We start from the raw sequence: 18,815 nt of genomic DNA on the forward strand, positions 1-18,815 counted from the left end.
CGTGGCCGCTTCTGCTGTCTCTTCCCGTCGGTCTCCCGGCGTTACCGTTGTAATTTGGAAGTTCACGAAGGGGAACGGGCCTCGCCGGTCCCATATGGAAAGAACCGCACGTCACCTCGCGCGGCCCCTAAGGCAGGGGCTTCTGGCCGCGAGAGCTGAGGTCCAAAGTCTGCCGCAGCCTTCTCTTCTTTTTCTGTCGCGTAAATGGAAAGAGGGAGCCTTTCTGTTAAGTTGCATGGGAAAACGGAGAGCTAAAAAAGGGTAGCACAAAGCTGATGCGTTTGAAGAAAAGGCAATCAAAGTCTTGAAGAAAGCGATGCGAACCTGTGTTTGAATTTTCCAAGATTGGAAAAGTCTCTCCCCTTTTGACAAAGTGAGTTAAATTCTGGGCTAGAGGCAGGGCAAAGCAGTGGATCTCTTGGTGCAGCACAACCGTGTGGGAAAGATCAGGCGACTGGGAAGCGGGGAGGAATGAGAAATTATCACTCCGGTTGCCCCCAGCCATTGTTAGATGGATCAACATAATAGGCTTTGTAAAGTCTAGCCCCCTGGGTAATGTCATGATTTTGGCTCCTTTGGGAACGTTTGCACGGCAGTGTTTCCAGCACGCCTTCCGTAGCGTTCCTCTGTATTTTCATTTGCCTCGGGGTAATACCCCGATAATAACTTGCTGGGGTGAGATGAAGAAATTGGACCTTTGAGGCAGGTGACTCAGGAAGAATTGCTTGGGTTTGTTCCGTGTCACCTTCACGATTCCTGTCTTTTTTTTCAGGGAAGTCCTTTTATATACAGCTATTTGAATAAAGGCTGCAGAACCTGAATGAGCACCCTCTGCAATTTGACCAAAGGAGGGCTTAACTTCATCAGCGAGTCTGGAACGGTTCGGTTTTGGCCTTTACTTTTCCTGCTTAACGTAGATAGTATTGTCTGGGATCTTAAGAGCGGTTGGGTTAATTGGGCTCGTTAAGCAGTTGCACTTAAAAGTAACTGCACAAGACAGAACAAATCTTAACTGCGTAGTCGAAGTTCAGTAGTCCTTAATTGTAGCACAGCAGAACCCTTTTTGAAAGTCTTCCGTTCCCAAGAGGTTCGTGGAGAAACGCGTCTTTCCGCAAAGGTGCAGTTGAGCTGCCAGACACGGGGATAAAGATCGAGGTAACCGTAAGCTGGGCCTGCGTTTTGAATTCGGCCATTTCTTCTGTGTTGATTCTTTGTTTTTTGATTTCCTTTAATGTTGTCAATTGCCTGTGCTCAGTTGTCGATGACTGAGAGATGTCTTTTAAAAGAAGTTCAGCGTGACTAGGTAAAGTCAGCCTCAGGTTGACCGCAGTCTTCTCTGTGTAGTCCAGGCGCGCTTTCTGAAGACTACAAAACAGAAGAATTTTTCTGGGCCGGGGGTACGTTAGGGTTTGTGTGTTCTTTTAATGTAGTTGTGTAAAAGATAGTCCCGTGAGTTGCCATGAGGAGAAGCTGAGTCTCCATTTTTTGTGGTGCACGTGGTTTTCGGGTAAACCTTTCTTTGAAATCGATGGCAAGTCTGTCATTGAAAATGTACTAGCTTTGTCATAAAAAGCATTCCCCTGCGCCCCCTCACACCCCTGTCTCCTGTTCTTCCGTCCGGTCGGGGAAGGGACACGGGGCTGATAGCACTCATCGCAATTGCCAGCGGCTGCGTCCCCGCTCCCGGTCTGACTCCACCCCTGCTCTCCTTTTAAGTCCCAAGGGGAGTCGGGGATAGATTCACGTTTAGAAGCGAGCGATCTCACTTTCTCCCGTGTAGACTTATTCTTAGCTCCTTTTGCTGTCACATTTTTTTTTCATTTTAGCTGTCTCAGCTGACAAAAAGCCGTACAGAAATGGAGCTCTGCGAAGCTAGGTTTAATTACTGGGGTGGAGCAGATGGTTGCGAGTACACCAGGCTCTTGTGGATGCAGAATGGTGAAGAGTCTCGGTCCCCATATTTATAAGCCTGCTTTCACGGGCTTGCCGGCGTGGCTGGGGAAGAACCGTAGGTTGCTGTCTCGATTGCCCATTTGAGAGCTATCTTTACCATCCTCTAACTGGGCTGTCTCATTTTGCCTTGTGCGTAGTCCCGAGAAAGGAAAATGCCTGAATTGAGGTAGAAGTCTCACGGTCCACTGTAAAAGGATAATAGGAGGCGGCTAGCGTTCCAGAGTCCCGGCTGCACGATTGCTTCCCTCTTGATAGTCTGTTTCCTTCTGTGGCTGTGTTGTTTCTGCGTGGCTTCTTTCAGCTTGGTGAATTTTAAAAGAAAACATCCTAATCTCTTTCGGGTCTAGATTTGCCCACGTTTCCTCCTCTTTCCGAATCACGGTGAACATGAGAACGTGAAGTACGTGGCAGGAGTTTATCGGCGTGTATTTGCGGTCAGAGCACAACGGCATTTGAATTCAGGTGGATTCTGCTAGGAGCGTGATCCGATGAAGACGGCGGTGGGCAGACGAGGGTCGGTCTGCCTCCCGGCAGCGTGCCATTCTCATCCCCGGTAGTCGAGAGAGCAGCTTCAGTTACAACGCTTCGCTTTTTTCCATAGATCTTTAAATGTTAGCAGGTGGTATTTCCTGTTTCCTATTTGGATTTCGAGTTACTTGCCTTTAAATAGGACAAATACTTGAAACGAATTGAGTCGCCTCTCAAGCGCATGCTACCCTCTTTGTTTTATTTTTCTTCCGTGATTCCTCCCTGCCTTGGGGTTAGATTTGCGCTACCTTGTGCACGCGGTTCATTCTGAGCGGCCCGAGTAACGAGTTCTTTTGAGGTTGCCAGCGCCTCCCAGTTCAGCGAGACTGATGTATCGGGAACAACAGGGCAGTGGTTTGCCACTGATGATTATATACATGAGTCATTGGGCAAAGGTTCCGGTCGTGGAGAGAAAGGGCTAATCTGATAATCCTGACTGACCCGGGTGGGCGAACGCACGACTCTGGCGGAGGAGGCTTGCAAGAAGAAGAGCGAGCGGGCGTTACTAGTATGAAGCAGCGGGGAGCCATCTGACTTGTTTCACCATTGAATCTTGCAGTTTTGCAGTTCGGTCGCTGGGAGAGCTGCCTCACGTCGGCATTGAGAGGAGGGAGGGCACGCGTCCGGACTAGTTTTTGATGGACGAGCGGCTGTTCGGGTCATAGTATGTATTCTGGTCAGAGTAGCCTCTGAGAGCCCCCTCCATCCCTCTTCCGCCCATCTCCTGGGTCTGTCGCAGGGAGGCGGTGGTGCGCAGTCGCATTCACTTGAGAAAAAGAGTGCGGTTTCCCACACTTTTATGGTCCCTCTCGATCACCTCAGCCCTAAAACACGAGCAGCTTTTTTTGGTTTACTTGAGGCAGCATTAGCACAGAGTGGGGAGAGAGAGAGGAGAATCGGTAAAGCGCTAAGAAGGGTTAAAGCGTTTCACTTATAGTTGACTGCTATCCAGAACAATTTTCCTTTCTCCTTTGGGCCTGCCTGTCTGAAATTAACACGGTGTTTGCGAGTCCAGGCCTTGACCGGAGACCTCATTTCCTTTCTCTGTACGGACAAGCCAAGGCGGGTAGAATTGCAGCATGCGATGGTTCTGCGTGCCGACGGGATTCATGGATACGGACCGGGGCGTCTCTAGGGCCTCAAGTCAGAACGGTTCATCTTCTTTGAAACTATCTGGGAAACCTTGACCGCTGGGAACTAACGGGGTTCTCTTTTCGTAGAGTTCGGTGCAGATCACGTTTGAAGAGGGTCCTCAGCTACCGCCGACCGCAAATATAAGTTGTGTGACGTGCAAGGGACAGTCGGACCACAGCATGGTAAGGCTTTCCGGTTCCGATTTGTATGGTGTGGGGTTTCTCCGATGACCGATGGCGTGTTCTATGGAGATTGCTGAAGCATCTGCGGTGGGGACGGTGGAACCGAGGAAGTTTAGGGCGCGGTCTGTCGTTGAGTTCAGAGGCCTGTCAACGGCTCGTGAGACTGCGGATTAGGGGCTGCTCATACATGAGCTCTGGGAGAGCCCGGGGGAAGATGTGTCGGTGGGGCTGAGGCGTATGGGTGCTGAGCTTGAATATCGGGGTCCTGCAGCGGAGAGGAGAAGAGAGCTCCTGTCACCTGTACGTCTTTATTGCCTCGTGTACGGTGCCTGAAACAACAGGTTCACAGCACAGAACTGGGTCTGGGAGTAAGCCTGATGTTTCTTTCCTTCCACGACGGGTCAACCTCGCCTGTCTCTTTCAGAGGGCTTGACATCGCGCAGCTGCCTCTCGCCAAGGATATAAACTCATCTCCTTCCTTTTCTCTCCAGGTGCTACACTGCCGTCTGTCTGCTGAAGCTGTGAAGTTCCCCGTCTCTGTTACTCAGCAATCCCCGGCTGCTGTTTCTGTGGACACCTATCACGTCACTTTGGCTGTGCTGCAGGCTCAGGTAACGGTTGTAAAAAGTTAGCCTTTGAACTTGTTCTTTGACCCAGCCCCACGCTGATCGAGGAAGGACACCGCAGTTTAGTGCGAACGAAGGCCTCGTCGTGCTGGAAGAAATAGCGTGCTGTCACAAACGTTTAGTGGGGTGGCAAATATTCTGGATCTCTGTGCGTTTCAGAGTCTCCTTCTGCAGGTTTTGGCTACGTCACGTAGCTGTAACAAAATCCAGGGAGATTTGAGGCACGACGATGCTCTATGCTGTGGTTTTAAGCGGATGCTTAAGTAGCAAAATGTCCACAGAGTTCAATGTTTCTCATGGTGTGAAGGACAGAGATAGACGAGTCCCATCTGTATGTACAGTTATGGTGATGTCCTGGTTGTTGGTGTGAAAAAAATTACCGTGCGGAGTCATTCGCTTGTCGATGCTCCTCTTAAAATGGTCACGAGAGCGTGATAAAGTTTTTTTCCTCCGTGTTGAATACCGGAGGTGCTTCTTCCAGAACAGAAGCGCTGTGAAATCGCAATGGGTGGTAACTCTATAGTCACTCTCTGAGTGGATTTTCTTCTGTGGAATGTGATTTTGTTCCCGTTGTGAAAAAGGGCTTGATGCTGGAGACGGTATCGTGCTTGGAGACCGTGCGCTAATTTGCGCTATTGGGAGACGTAATGAAATTAGAAGCGGTTCTGCGGTAGCAGAAGGCAATCCCATGCTATTGTAGTTGGAAGTTGTCCTAAAACGTTTTTGCTCTCGGAAGCTTTATTAAAATTTTCAAGGAATGCATATCGGCTCATCCCGCTTTGGTTTTGCACCTCAGTTCTGTGGTCGTTGTTTAAAGGGCTCCTCTCTCCTCGGCGCTTAGCGCTCCTGCTGCCCGGGTAGTTGTGGGCAGCAACCGCAGTCACTTTTAGGTTTTGCGTAGTCTCTGGGAGCTAGGTGGCCTCTGTCGCATCTCATCAAATTGCTCCTCTATTCTCTAGCATTTTCTAAGTCTCCCCATCTGCCCCTGCCGAAGTTTTGGGTGGATTCTCTCTTGTAGGGAATTGCATGTGGTATTCTAATTGAGATCTTGCTGCTGCTGCCGCTTCATGAAATCTGGTAAGGTTACTGTACGCCCGTTGGTCTGAGCGCTTGAATTACTGTACTCCTAAAAGTTCCTTGCCTTTTCCGGACCTGTTACTTACCTGGCTGCTGCGTCCCAGATCTGTCGCTTTTGACCGATGACCCTCTGCGTTCACGTAAATAAATGTAGGTCTGTCAATTACTTTAGAACTATGTTCAATTTCATTTCTCTGTGTTTAATAGAGATACCGGGGGGAGTTCTTCCTGCGTGGTTCCGTTTCTGTATGTTGCGTTTGCGATGCCTTTCGGGTGTAGGGGCTTGCAACTTCTCAACTGAACTTACGGGCCGGTGTATGGTCTGGTTTGTTGTTGCAGACTGTTGGTGACCTAGAGGAGTTTTCGATCCGAGGATGATCTCCTAGAGACGCGTTGCTAAATTAAAAATGACCGTGTTAAGATTTGGCAACGGTTCGTTGATATAGCTCAGTAACTATCCCGTGTCAGCGCCCAAGTCGCTCTTTCTTATTGAACTGCCGGCTTGTTCTTCAGCAAAAGAAATAACCTATAGTTTTTCCCTCTGATGGCACCTGGGCATCCGAGGGCAGTGAGGAAGCCAGATCTCGCTACGGAGTGATGAGGCTTCCGCGGCTGCTTCTTCGCATAGGCCCGGGACCGCTTGCACTCTTATGTTCTGTCTCTTGTTGTTGCACTGGTGTGAGAGCCTTTCAGCTGCTGAGTTTGAAGCGGGGCGAAAAGAGTCTAATGGAAAGAGAAACTGTTCCTGACTACGGTTATTTGTTCTGGACCAGGTGGAGATCCACTTGGAGGAGATACAGAACGAAGGTCTTCTGGTGTCGTGGACTTTCAAGGACAGACCAGACTTGAACCTTTCGGTTCTTCCGAGACTTCAGCTTCGCGAGGTGAGTGGCAAACAGCGCGAGGCTGGACTTGCTGGAGGAAGGACGGGGGAAGCGGAAACGGGGGCGAGCCAGGAAGAAGGCTGCTGCTGAGGGGGAAGATTGGCACTGTCGTGGCCCTTCAGGGTGAGGGAGGGGATTCTTTTGCCCTTGAATCGATTCCGGCTCAGCTCTGTCAAAACAGCGTATCCCCGAGAGGACCGAAGCAGTAATGATGTCTGTTGTCCGAGTTTGGTGTAACAGCTGAATGGGAGTCGGTGTAGCGAAAAAGGCTTTCTGTCCGCGTAGGTCCGCGTGCTGCGGTCAGATGTAGAGCTGCCAAATGAGCCGGGTTGGTTTGTTTGGGTTTTTTTCGGTGGATTGTGGGGTTTTTTGGAGAGGTTAGCTTGCGGAACCTGCGGGTGTTAGAGGTTTAACGAGCTGAACGCGGGCGTGCTTGTGCTTCTGTGATCCAAACAGGTTGCTTGATTTGTTTGTTTTATCCAGGCTTTTGTCGCTTTCTCCCAAGTAGATGTAGGAATTTGGCTGTTCCCCCAAAAGCGCAGTAGTACCATCTCACGAGGTGGTAAGGATGCGGGAACCCGTAAAAGGTGTGCTGTCAAAATTTGCAACTGGTAGACTACGGATGTCGAGGCTTAGTTTGTCTCATTTAGACAACTTATGTTTGCCTGCGGCTGCTACGCAGAAGCTTTAAGCGCTGGGGAGAGCGAGTACGGGACATGGGAAGAGTACCCTGGGAGGTTATTACCGGGAGAAAGGCCGTTTAGCGTCTTAGAGGCTCGAGAGGCAGTTGGAGCGGTATAAGGAGAAAATGTGTCTTCCCCATTGTCACTTTCCTGCATTTCCTCTTTGATTTGCGGAGAGAAGAATGAAGGGAGAGCGGATCTGTCCACCATAAAGGATTTGATCGAGGATGCCATTGTCAGCACGCAGCCAGCCATGGTGGTGAATCTGAAGGCCTGCACCGCGGGAGCCAGCGCGGTAAGGCGCTCTCCTCGTGTCACTCTTGTGCCTCAAACGCTGACCCGGGCCGCTTCTGAGGCTCGGGCAGGAATCCGAGTGTTGAGACTCGCTTCTAGGAGAGAGCGGGATCCTGATCTGCTATCACGGTTTGGGGTACTGTGGCACGGGGAATAGAGATAATTAGAAACTGCTGTGAAGGGCAGCTCTGTTTCTATCTTGTTTCCTGAATGCTGAGTGCCGGTTGGGCTGAAGTGGAGCCACGCTGCCTGAGACGCGTCTCGGTTTTGGCGGTCTCGCTGTCGCTCTGAACACCGACGCTCTGCCCAGGGCGGCCTTTACAGGCGTGGAATGGTCCACGGTTTGTTGTGTTCGGGTGTACATCTGGCAGCCGGCGAGCATGTTCTCGTCTGTCTCTTTTCCTGTCTGCCCTAAATTTCCCATCTGAAATAACTCGAGGGCCCACCGGAGGTCGATAGCTTAGGGCAACTTGCAGCGTCTTCTGACGGCTCTTTGGGTATTCCCCTATGTTGGTGTGAGGCACTGCTTAGTAGATGCAAGGATGAACATCGTGCGTCTCAATGCTGTGTGCTGGCAAGGGAACGATAAAGGCATCGGTCTTGCTCTTGTCATTCCTCAGGCACCCAGCAATAAGCTGTCTCGAGAGTCCCCGTCCGGAGTAGCAGCAGCCCCTCTCGGTTCCAAGCTGTTGGTCCGGAATCTTCGAGTGCTGAACTTGGGCTGCCAGGGGAAGGGAGGTAAGCGTGAAAACATTGCTTGTTTGCAGGGCAAGCGTCCAGGTGGTGAGATTGGGGCGAGTGGCTGGTTTGAGCGGGTTCGAGTGGAAAAGAGGAGCGTGCGTCCGATGAGCCGCTGCCTCGTGTCGACGAGGGCACGTATGCAATCTCTCCCTCCGTTGCAGGAGCTGGGGAGATTCGCTGCGTCGTGGAGCTCGACAGCCCCCCGCAGCAGAAGCGGACGAGGCCAGCGAGAGCTGGCGGTGCCGGCGCTGCAGCAGAGATGGAGTGGAATGAGGAGCTCTTTCTGTAAGTGTCTGCCCTCCTTCCGGCTGGCACGGCAGAGGCAGGCCGGCATGGTCTCTGGGTGTCATTACCTTACCGGGCTGTAGTAACTGCGGACGGCGCAGAAGCGAAGTCCGCGCCGCAGCGTGACGCGTGTTCATGCTGCCCGCGTGCTGGGCTGCCGATTCCAGCGATTTGCCTCAGCTTGCGTACATATTTCCCGTTCCCCTGGCTGCTCTGTGTTTTAACTGGATGGGCAGAAGTGCCGATCGCGGGCAGCGTGTGGGAGCAGTGGGTGGAGAAGGCCTGGAGCGTAAATCTCAGCCTTCCAGACAGATCGTGCTCTCATCTTCCCCTGGCAGCCTACGCAGCCCTGCAGGGACACGAACCAGAGTTCTCTTCTATGTAGTTTGCTGCCCCTTGTTGTGTCCTCCACGGTAGCGCAGGTGTACAGGAGCTTTGGAAAAGGTGATGAGGCTGTGAGATTTGAGGGAGGGAAGATACGGACTGGGATTGCTTGCTCTGTGGCCATTTTGCAAAGGTTGCCTAATACCAGCTTGTCTTTTTCCGTTTCGACAGGGAGTTGGGACCTAGAAGTAAAGAGCTGAAGCTACAGGTGCTGGGGAACAGTGACGGAGGGGGAAGTGAGTATGGGCGGCCACGAGATGGATCGTAAGATGGGGAGACAAAAATGACTAAGGGGCTTCTCTTGCTTTGAGCCTGTGGTAGTTCTGTGGCAGTACCACATGTTCCGAACGCTGCAAAGGAGTTTTCAGATCCAACTTTATGTGAGTCTCTGGCCGCGTGAGGTAACTCTGCGGTCTGTTGTTCATAGCGACGCGTGCTTTCTCTGACCTTTTTGATACCTGGGAGGTTCCCGTGGCCCGCCCGTCTCCGCTCTGAAGCGGGGAGAGGGATGCGGGGATTTGCCCCCGGCTGGCGGAAGAACGTTGCGGAAGGCTCTTAACTCTGTTCGTTTGTTCTCGGTCGGGGACTGACCGCAGCACCTATTTCTCATGGGGGCCACGCAAGGGCCATCTCTTCAAAGGAGCCGATTTCCGAATCGGCACGGAGGAGCGCTGCCCGCCCCCTGCCTCCCTCCAACCTGGGAGCTACCGGAGTCAGGGGGGATGTGCTTCAGGGCTGCTTCCCGAAAGCAGCCTGGGTTGACCGGGAGACATCTGAGGTGCTGAGGTCATGTAGCGTGATTTGTTTTCCCGTTTCTTTCTTGCAGGTGTGCTGCTGGCACATGCCATGCTTCTGCTTGATTCCGTGGGCAAACAACCGTCTGGGAGGCAGGTCTGCTCTCTGGCCCCAGGAGCTGGGCGGTCACTGGCGGCTGAAGCTACTATTATATTGGAGGTGAGCTCAGGAGTCCCTACGCTTGGCAGAAACGTGCGTTCCGGAAGTGTTCGTGGTGTAAGCCTCTAGCTGGAGACGAGCGTGATTAGGCCTGGGCTTGTGGCAGGGTACAGGCAGACCCTCAGGCCGAGGAGAGGTGTCGCCTGACCCTCGGTCCCCGAGTCTTCCTCCATTTGACCGACATCGTAGCGGGGATGGCTCCTTGGTGCCCAGCGCAGTAGCTTTTGTCACCCAAATGCCTGCCTTTCCGTCTGGGAAGAGTAGAGCCTTTCTGAGCTGTGCTTTTCTCTTTGTAGCTGCTGTTCCAGGAGTCCACCGCATCTTTGAACGCTCAGCATGCTGCATCTCTGCGAACCAGCATCACCCCCACTAAGAAGGTGGAGATGGACCGGACCATCATGCCCGACGGCACCATCGTGACTACCGTCACCACGATTCAGTCCCGGCCCAAGGCAGACTGCAAACTGGGTGAGGCCACCCCGCGACAGGCATCTCGTACCGGTGGCTATCGGAGCGCAGACTCGGCCACGATCTTGCCTAGGCGGCTCACGCGGGCAGTAGCAAAACCGTTTGGCCGTTGTACGTTGCGGTTGTTGCAGACTCGCCCCTAATGTACTTTTGGCTTCTGGGCCAGAACGCGGCCGTCGTCGCCATCCCCTTAGCGTCTTGCATCTGACTGGAGCCTCAGTTGTAGCTTTGGGGGAGGGACTTGATGCATCCCTGTGTTTGGGGGGAAGCGAGAGAGGACGAGCCTCTCTGACGCCCTTTGGCAGCGGGAAGTCCCGACTCAAACGCGTATGCCACTGCGTGACCTCTGCGTGATGTCGGGCTAGGCATTTTGCCGCTTGCCTCCATTTTCTTCACTGCTAAAGAAGTTAAGCTGTACGTACCAAATGCAGAGCCGAAAGCACGTTGGTCTTGCTCGCTAACGGTCATTGCTGCTTGCAGTCTGACGTGCTGAGGAATGCGGTGCTGGATATTCTGTGAGGCGGGGCTGGGAAACGGCACGAATAGGGTCTGATGATGGGACTGCTTCACCTGTTTTTTTCCAATAGGCTTATTACTACCGTGCTGCCGCAAAGCCTCACGTAGGCAGCCTCTGCAGGCTCTCTGTGCGCTCTTGGGGCTTTTTGGGGGTGCGGTTAAGGGGCCGTGATACAGTAGTGAAGTCGCCTGAGCTTCGTCCCCGCTTACTGGGCTCTCTGTCTCTCTGCCTCTTTCGCTGTGAAGATTCACCATCGAGGTCGCCTTCCAAGGTGGAAGTGACTGAAAAGAAGACGACGGTGCTTTTGGAGAGCGGCTGCCCTCGCGGCCCCTTGCCCGGCAGTAGCCGTAAGTGCTTGGAAATCCGAGGTTCTTACTGGAGCAACTGTGGTTTTCAGCCTTTCTCAGGGAGTGGCGGTCTGAACGTGGGTAGCTGAATTCGTCTGCGTTTACTGCAGAAGAGAACGTCCGAGTGCCGAAGCGAAGGCAGGGCCTTTAGGGGTGGTTGCGGGTGGGGCCAGGTAAAAGAAATTCTGCTTTGGGTATCCGGTTGGTGACTCTGGGCGGTCCCTTGCTCGACAAGAACGTTCCGGGCTATCTGGACCCGAAGACCTTTGCTCGCCCTGTACCTGGGCCTCTCTTTGTCTCCGGGACAGAGCGCCGCAGCCGTTTCGACGGTTTGTGGTCAAGGCCGCCCAAACTCTTGGGAGCCTTTGGAAGTCTTAATCGAGCGGGAAGGGAATTTTAACGATACGCCTGGTGGGAAGTTAAACTTTTCGGGTGCCTAAAAGAGCTATACGGAGCTTCCTTCTTTCGGTTTATTTGGGCAAGTCCATAATAAATTCTGCTCTCTACCTTTGTGCACACGTAGTTGCCTATGACGAGCGTCACGGTCGGCAAGCGACCTCCTGCCCGAGCTGAAAGTTGCTACTTCAAGTGTCGGTGTCTTTTTTGTGCTCAGGGGATAGCCATATGCCCAACGGCTTGGATCCGGTGGCCGAGACGGCGATCAGGCAGCTAACCGAGACGAATAACAAGCCCGCCAAGAAGACTCCGACAAAACGTAGCACGCTGATCATCTCGGGAGTTTCCAAGGTCTCTGGTAGTTAGGGGGCACCGTTTCCGATCCGGGAAGTTGTTTCTAGGGAAGGGTGTGGGAAACTACCCTGTCCAGTAGGGACCGGTGTGGGAAGGTTCCGGCACCGACTCGCTCGGCGGAACCCTTTTGCCGCTTCCTTGCGGCTTGTCGCGGCTTCCCGGGGAGCGTGAAAAGTAACTTGCCGGTCTTCGGGGCGGCCGCTGCCGTAGCTCGTTGGGAACCTCCTGGAGAATCTAAGGCGTTCTCCTTGGGCTCACCTATGGGAGTGAGGGAGGTGCCGCGAATGCTTTGGAATCGGCCGCGTTCCGGTATGTTTCGACAAAGCGTGACGATTGCGCATCGGTGCTGTCTAGTAGGAGCGTCCATATGTAGGTGCGGATGGAAGAAGGGAGTTGAATGCGATCCTTCAGACCCCATCTTCCTGCTTGTCTGACCTTCTAACCTCCCTCTAGGTACCTATCGCTCAAGATGAGATGGCACTTTCTCTGGGTTACGCGGCATCGCTGGAGGCCACGGCGTATGGGGATTCTGCGGCAGAGCACGTGGCCGACCGGATGCGTGATTTTACCGAATCGTCACAGCTGCTGGAAGCGTCACCGTCGGGACAAAGGGCCAGTCAGGAGCTGGATGAGACGACGCGATCGGACATCTCCGAGAGACCGTCGGTGGAAGACGTTGAGTCTGAAACTGGCTCCACGGGAGCCCTTGAGACCAGGAGCTTGAAAGATCACAAAGGTAAGGGCGAACCGTTAGGCGCGAGCTAACGCGAGTCCGTTGTACTTGAGGACATTGCGATATCTGAGTTCCCCGCCCGAGCGCGGGGGCTGCAGCCGGCTTTCGGCGTGGCAAAGAAGGGCTTCTGCTGGAGCCCGGAAGAGCCCACCTCTCTTTTGCGCTTTCCGCCGGAGAGGGTCCAAACTCCTCTATTTGCAGGCGTCCGATTCCCGTGGCCTTTTGGGTTTCTGTGCTCTTTTAGATGGGAACCCGGTGCGGTTTGCACGTTCCTGACAACCTGGTTTTGTTCCCCGGCCTCCGGGTCTGCAAATCAGGCACGCGTCCATAAATAATCATTTCTCCTCTGAATTCAGCTGCCTCCGGTGCGGAAATGGAGGCCGCCTGACGATGTGGAGCATATGGGCCTCGATGCCCTACCTCTGTCTCGGTTAGCATCGAAGTAGCTAGCTCCTCTGACCTGTCGTACCGTATGATGTCTGCAGAAACTCTCTGCTTTTAAATGACGGAGCTGGCCTGCCCTGACCGAGCTGCTGTCCTGGACTTTCTGGGCTGGTGTCGGTTAGGCGGATAGCACACTTGTATTTCCCTGCTCCTAGCCACGATGGTTTCAGTTAGCTACAAACTTGCGTAAACAAGCGTGAGCCAAAGTCTCGATCGCACGGGACGGGTTTTGGGGGTTGTACCCTGGAACCACCGGGTACAGTTTAAAATGCGGTGGCCCCTTGTTTGCTCGTCAGCGGGTGAGAAAGGTGTGTGGCCCGGATTCTTGAGAGACTCGGTGGGCAGTGAAGAGAAGGAAGAAAACGCAAAGCAAGCCCCCCCGTATAGGAAATACCATTGTAACTTTGTATGGCGTGCAGGTTTTGGATATGCCTTTTTGTTGCATCTGTTTGGGGCTGACGGCAGTCGGCGTCTCCATCCTGTCTGGCACACGTGAGTCATCCGGTGCCGTTGCCGTTATTTGTCTCTGGATTCGGGCGTCTCGTGAAACTGCAGGCAGTTGTTCTAGGGGCTCGATGACTGCTAGTCTCAGAGGCCTTTTCGCTGTTGTGCGTTCCCTCCGGATATTCTCACTTGTTTTCCATTCGTATGAGTCTTAGCTTTTCGATTCGCTGACCTGCCACGCGCGTCTGCCGCTCGGGGCGAAAGAGGTCTTCGCCGCTCGTCGAGAGTGGCCGGGCGCATTGCTGCCCCTGAGACTCGCCGAGGCAGGATACTATTGAGGTTTCTGTCTCCTTCCTTTTCTGTCTCTGCAGTTAGCTTTCTTCGGAGCGGTACCAAGCTCATCTTCCGGAGAAGGAGCAAGCAGAAGGAAGCGGGCCTGAGCCAGTCACACGATGACTTGTCCAACGTCACCGCCAACTCCACCGCCGGGAAGAAAGCCGGCAGCTTCTCCCGCCGCCTCATCAAGCGCTTCTCCTTCAAGTCTAAATCCAAACCCAAAGCTGGTGATGGCGCGACGTCGGGTGAGAACTGAAGGAGGGAGAAGCCCATCGGAAAGATCGCACAGAGGTCCTTTTCTAGTCTCTTGTCTTCCCGCTCCGTGGTATCTGTGACCTGCAGTCCAGTTCCTTCCGACCTTGGCTGAGGGAAGACGCCCCAGTGCTTCGTGCCGTTTGAGGAGCAGAGGTGGTGGATCTGAGCTTCGGCTGCTCGTCCGCCTTGGCGTAGCCTTTTCCGACTGTCGTACCCCACCGCGCTCTCCCAGAAAGTCCAGGCGGCATGCGAATCCCTGTGGGGATCCCGGGAGCTGCGGAAGCGACTCTGCCTGTGTAGCTGGCATCGCCGGGTGCATCCTGGAAAAGCAGGGGGGCCTCTCGAGTGGCAACCCTCCGAGTTAAAGATCGAGAAACTACCAGGTTAGCTACATTGCCGAGCGATGCGGGCTTCGCTTGGCTCGCTAGGCGAGAGCGAGTGAGGCGGTCGCTGGCTGTTTAAATGCTCTCGTCGCTTCTGCTCGGGGCAGAGGCTGTAACCCGTGTTGTGGTGTGAGGCAACGCGTTCCTGGGCTGTGAGCTGTCAGGAGAACGAGCGGTGGTTTTCCACCCGGCTCTGCCACCGGAACAGTCTCCGTTTCAGACGGTGCTGAGGGATGCCTCCTTTCAGTGCTGTACTGATGGAAGAAGGAGTCTCTAAGAAGAAGGAGATTTTAACCACTGGGCAAATTTTTGTAGCGGTCCGGGCTCTTGCGAGAGCGTCTGGTCGGTACCGTCAGTGCTGCGACCCTGTAACATGGCCCTCCTTCGGCATCCATGCTCTTGTACGGGGAAGGGGCTGTGCCACCCGCCTGCTGTTGTACGAGCGGAACTCTTTCCCTCGGGGGCAGTTGGGGCTGTTGCCGGCTGGGTGCCCGGCGGTCTCCCGGACCTGCGGAGCGCCTGGCCTCTCACGGTTCTCACGCCGAGGAATGGGGCAACGCTAGCGAGAGGGCGATCTGACGTGGAGCGTGAAGCCACGTGGTGGAAAGAGGCGAGAATTTTCGTGTTTTTGCCGATTAAAGGGTTTCTTGGAATAGAGGGAGCCTTTCTTGATTCCATCTGGCATTTCCTTTCTTCTAGCAAACCCAATCCACCGTGTTCAAATGGTAGGTGTTTCCGCCGCGGGTATTTGCGGAGGGAGAGACGCGCGGGGGAAAAGCGACTCCTCGTGCAGGAGGAGACTGCCCTTCTAGATGAACGGTTTACCGGTATCGTGACGTATGCATGTTGCGACTATCCCCGGGGGGAGTCTGGATAGTCTAACGACACTCTTTGAGAAACGCTCACGCCCTGTCAGAATACCTGGTTTTAATGGAAGCTCCTGCTGTCCTGTGGGTTGTAGAGTTAAGTAGACGGGGCAAAGGGGAGGAAAACCCTCCCTGAAAAGCGATCGCCTCAGCCCGGCGGGATTCATTAGCTCTGCTCCCCTGTTAAAGTACCTCCCGAGGTGGGGACCGTCACCTTACGTGGGATGCGACCGAACGAAAAAGCAGTCGTTTTCTTTACGGTGCGCATAAAACAACGTGTCGTGTTCTTCAGAAGGAGAAGTCCCAGCTTACTGATAACAGCCATCGCGTGCTATTTCCCGAGACCTGAATGTGTTTGTTATGCCTCTGTGAAAGGATATACAGGCGGGAATTTTGGGGCGTCTCTTGAAAGCATCTTGTGGTAGAGAAGGCTGGAGTCGCCTGGGGCTAGAGTTGAAAGTGCCAGTGCTTGCCAGCCGGAAGGACTCTTTGTCCTGGTTGGGCATGTGTGAAAAATTGGACTGGTCTGGCTGGCTGACCGGTAACCTCTTCTCCGTCTGTTTGGTTTCGTCCGGGAGTCTTTCTGTCATCCCCAAGCTCTTCTGTGTCTTTTATCCGTTGTTTCTTTCCTCGTCCGCACAGTACCGTGGCTTTGTTTGCAGCTCCGTGCGCTGTTTCATGCTGAAAATAATTTTCATCGATGCAAGCGACCAGTTCCTGCCGCGGCACTGCTGGAAGTTGGTGCTCTGCAGCTCACCTCGAGCGACCCGGCCACCGGTACTTCCTTTGCCGTGTCATTGCGGCGTCGCGCACGATTCTGTCCTTCGCAGATGTGCCCTCGTTCCCAGGGCCTCGGGGTTTGGTTCCGTCCTCTGGCACCGTCCCCGCTACGACTCCGCCTCTGTCGCCAACAGTACTTGACGCTCCGTTTTCGGTTTTTCTTTTTTCCTCAATACTATGTCTGAGTTGCTTTGAATGAGAAGCGCCGGTCTTGCTCGTAGGAAGGAGGCGACGGGAAAGCAAAGAGTAAAACCGGAACTTGAGTTCTTCACCGGCCTTGGGGTCCGAGGATCCCGTTCTAGCTGTATTAAATGGGCAGTTCCTGCCATACGTCCGTATGAGAAGAAAAGAAATCTCTTATGTATTTAATCCCTGCTAGTACTTCTGGCTTTAGGACAGAAGAAATGCTATTTAAAATCTGCTTTTTCCTGTTTAACTTCTTCTGGATACCCACGCTCTCGCCTCGGTGCCGTTGCACCTCGGGGTCTGTGATGTTTCGTTGTGCCTGGGACCACGGAGCGACCCCAGCACGCGGTGCGGGCCGCCATCTAACGTTTTAGACTCGAATGATCTGCAGTCGCCAGATTGTTGTCTCAGGGTAGGCTCAATATTTGCGCCTTGTGAAATCGGTTCTTGATCGAGTATGTGGGGGAAGAAGAGCGGCAGAGCAGCGGGCTTGAACGCACAGAGACTTCCGAAGGAGTTTGGTCCTGCTTATGAAGGCAGATGCTGCGTTTCACTGCCGGCTACACGAGTAGAAACGTGACTGGTAAATGAAGCCAAAGTATATATTTTGGGGTTTGGCGGGGGGGGGCTTTTTTCCGTTGGATTTTTTTTGGTGTGTTTTTTTTTTTCCCCTATTTTGGCTGAAAGGAGTTACTGGAGCTCACCTATGCTGGGTATTTTTATTTCTCTGAAGAAAATAGATTTCTCTAGCTGTAAGTATGCTTGTAAGTATATTTCTGTCCAGATACGTCCTCTCCCTGTGTTTTGGTAAGGCTTTTTAAGAGCCTCCCCGTCGAAGCGTCGGCCCGTGAGGGTTATCTTCTTGAGGCGAGAGAAAACGGGCACGTGAAGAAATGGAGGGAACCGCGAAACCTCAGTGTGTCGGGGATGCCTTAAGCTTTAGCGTGATGGGTGTCTGAGGCCCGGTACTCGGAGAGGGCGCTCGAAGGCCACGTGCTTGAGGGCAGAGGGATCGCACGCGTGTTCATACGCGCTTGGAATTAGAGCACACTCTGCAAATACCGGTCACGCTGCAAAGTGACTGAGGACGACGGGGTGAGCGGGAAAGCGGCATTCCCGGCCTCTGTGGCATCCACAGAATATTTATTACAGTGACCTCCGCGGGGGCGGACTCGAGCGAGTCTGGCTTCTGCCCCTGCGAGCACCCTCCTGCTGTGATGTCGAGCTGGGTTTTTAGGCAGACAATTGGCTGAAGAGAGAGTGAGAGGAGCCTACTCGGCTAGAGAGCTAGTCACAGAACCGCCGAGCGGAGGGGAGCGTAACGAGAACTTCAAACTGACATAAGGGGGCCACGGGCACGTGCCGTTTCTAGACTAGAACTGGGCGCGCAGCAAAGCTTACGCTTACGGTGTTTTCATTCGGCTTTTTTTGTCTTTAGGGATGCCGCTTCCTTCCTTACTCTCGGTTCATTGTTTGCTAAACTTACAGAGAAGTCATTTCTGGGTAGCTCTCGAGACGCTCGAATGTTGGGCGGCCGGCATTTGCGCCCTTTGGGGTCTTTTGCTGTGTTCTCCCCTCCTTCCCTCCCGCCCCCGAAGGCCCGGTGAGCGTCACGGCAGAGTAACGATTGCAGCGGCGGTCAAACTTCTGGAAAAGGTCTTTGTCTGCTTCTAGAGAGGTGACTGACCGCTCCACGCCGCCTTTCCTTGCTCAAACAGGTACCGGACCAAATACCCATGCTGACTTTGAATTAGCGCCTCTCCTTGTGCGTGCTCTTTTGTACTTTGATGCCTTTTCTCTGGGTGGATTCTTTTAACCCCAGATGGTTTAGAGGGGGAAAAAAAATTTGGAACAGTGTAGCTATTTAAGAGGTAAGAATAATCTGACCTATTTCAGACTAAACGAATGAAGTTCTTGTACCTTTGTAAATGTTGAAGAATTCCATTGCTGTGTAATGGCTGAACCTGTTAACTTATTAAACCGTAAGGAAATTGGAACCTGACTCCGAGTTTGACTTCATACCTGCGTGAGCGTGGCGAGTTGGGCTTTTCTATGTTTCTGTTCCTCTTTATTATACAAGAGATCGTAGATTACGCAAAGATTTGTAAAAAATTATTTTTAAAGAGATAAAGTGTCAAAATAGATGTGTAAGCAGATAGTCTAAACAGATATTCTGCGTAACGAGTGGTAACGTGAAAGACGAAGTAAATCTAAGTCTACGCAGATACTCTCTCTAAGTGCAAATAGGTAATATATTTTCCCTAAAAATATATATACGTGTAAATAAGATACGGGAGCGGAAACGTCTATGCTATATAGAGATTTGTTCAGCCGGAAAGCAAAAACAAAAGCCAGAAAGCGGAGGCGCCGGATGTCGCTGCGAGTGAGGACGAGACGGAGAGATTGAAGCTCTGCACCCGGTAAGCGGTTACGGTCCCCGGATGGCATAAGCCGGGCTGAGAGCGGTCGCCGCTCATCACCATCACGGGATAATTAAGGGGGATTGCAGCCCTCCGGCGGCCAGAGACCGAAACGGCGGGTGGGCGGCGGCGGCCCCGCCTCCCCGCGGCGCGGCCCCGCC

At 53.3% G+C, this 18,815-nt stretch overlaps 1 protein-coding gene across 2 annotated transcripts; it reads left to right on the forward strand.

Moving 5' to 3' along the window:
- Window positions 1–249: 249 nt before the first annotated feature.
- On the forward strand, window positions 250–18,231 carry C2CD2L (C2CD2-like). 2 transcript variants are annotated; one of them, XM_014962913.1, is made up of 14 exons: window positions 250–880; window positions 3,702–3,797; window positions 4,289–4,408; window positions 6,274–6,384; window positions 7,246–7,362; window positions 7,982–8,099; window positions 8,264–8,387; window positions 8,943–9,007; window positions 9,598–9,725; window positions 10,022–10,193; window positions 10,956–11,057; window positions 11,671–11,804; window positions 12,261–12,543; window positions 13,800–18,231. In XM_014962913.1, the coding sequence occupies exons 1-14, from the start codon at window positions 821–823 to the stop codon at window positions 14,018–14,020; spliced, it is 1,851 nt and encodes a 616-aa protein (XP_014818399.1). In that variant the 5' UTR covers window positions 250–820; the 3' UTR covers window positions 14,021–18,231. The 2 variants fall into 2 exon arrangements, with proteins under 2 accessions (XP_014818399.1, XP_014818400.1); XM_014962914.1 differs by having other exon boundaries at window positions 252–880; window positions 7,249–7,362.
- The last annotated feature ends 584 nt before the right edge of the window (window positions 18,232–18,815 follow it).

This window comes from Calidris pugnax, unplaced genomic scaffold, assembly GCF_001431845.1.
Source record: "Calidris pugnax isolate Ruff unplaced genomic scaffold, ASM143184v1 C15205602, whole genome shotgun sequence".
Lineage (NCBI taxonomy): Eukaryota > Metazoa > Chordata > Aves > Charadriiformes > Scolopacidae > Calidris > Calidris pugnax.

Coding starts and splice junctions, on each gene's coding strand:
- C2CD2L (XM_014962913.1), top strand. CDS start 821: ATGAGCACCCTCTGCAATTTGACCAAAGGAGGGCTTAACTTCATCAGC. Junction 8,388..8,942: donor TGGAATGAGGAGCTCTTTCT/GTAAGTGTCTGC, acceptor CCGTTTCGACAG/GGAGTTGGGACCTAGAAGTA. Junction 11,805..12,260: donor TCATCTCGGGAGTTTCCAAG/GTCTCTGGTAGT, acceptor ACCTCCCTCTAG/GTACCTATCGCTCAAGATGA.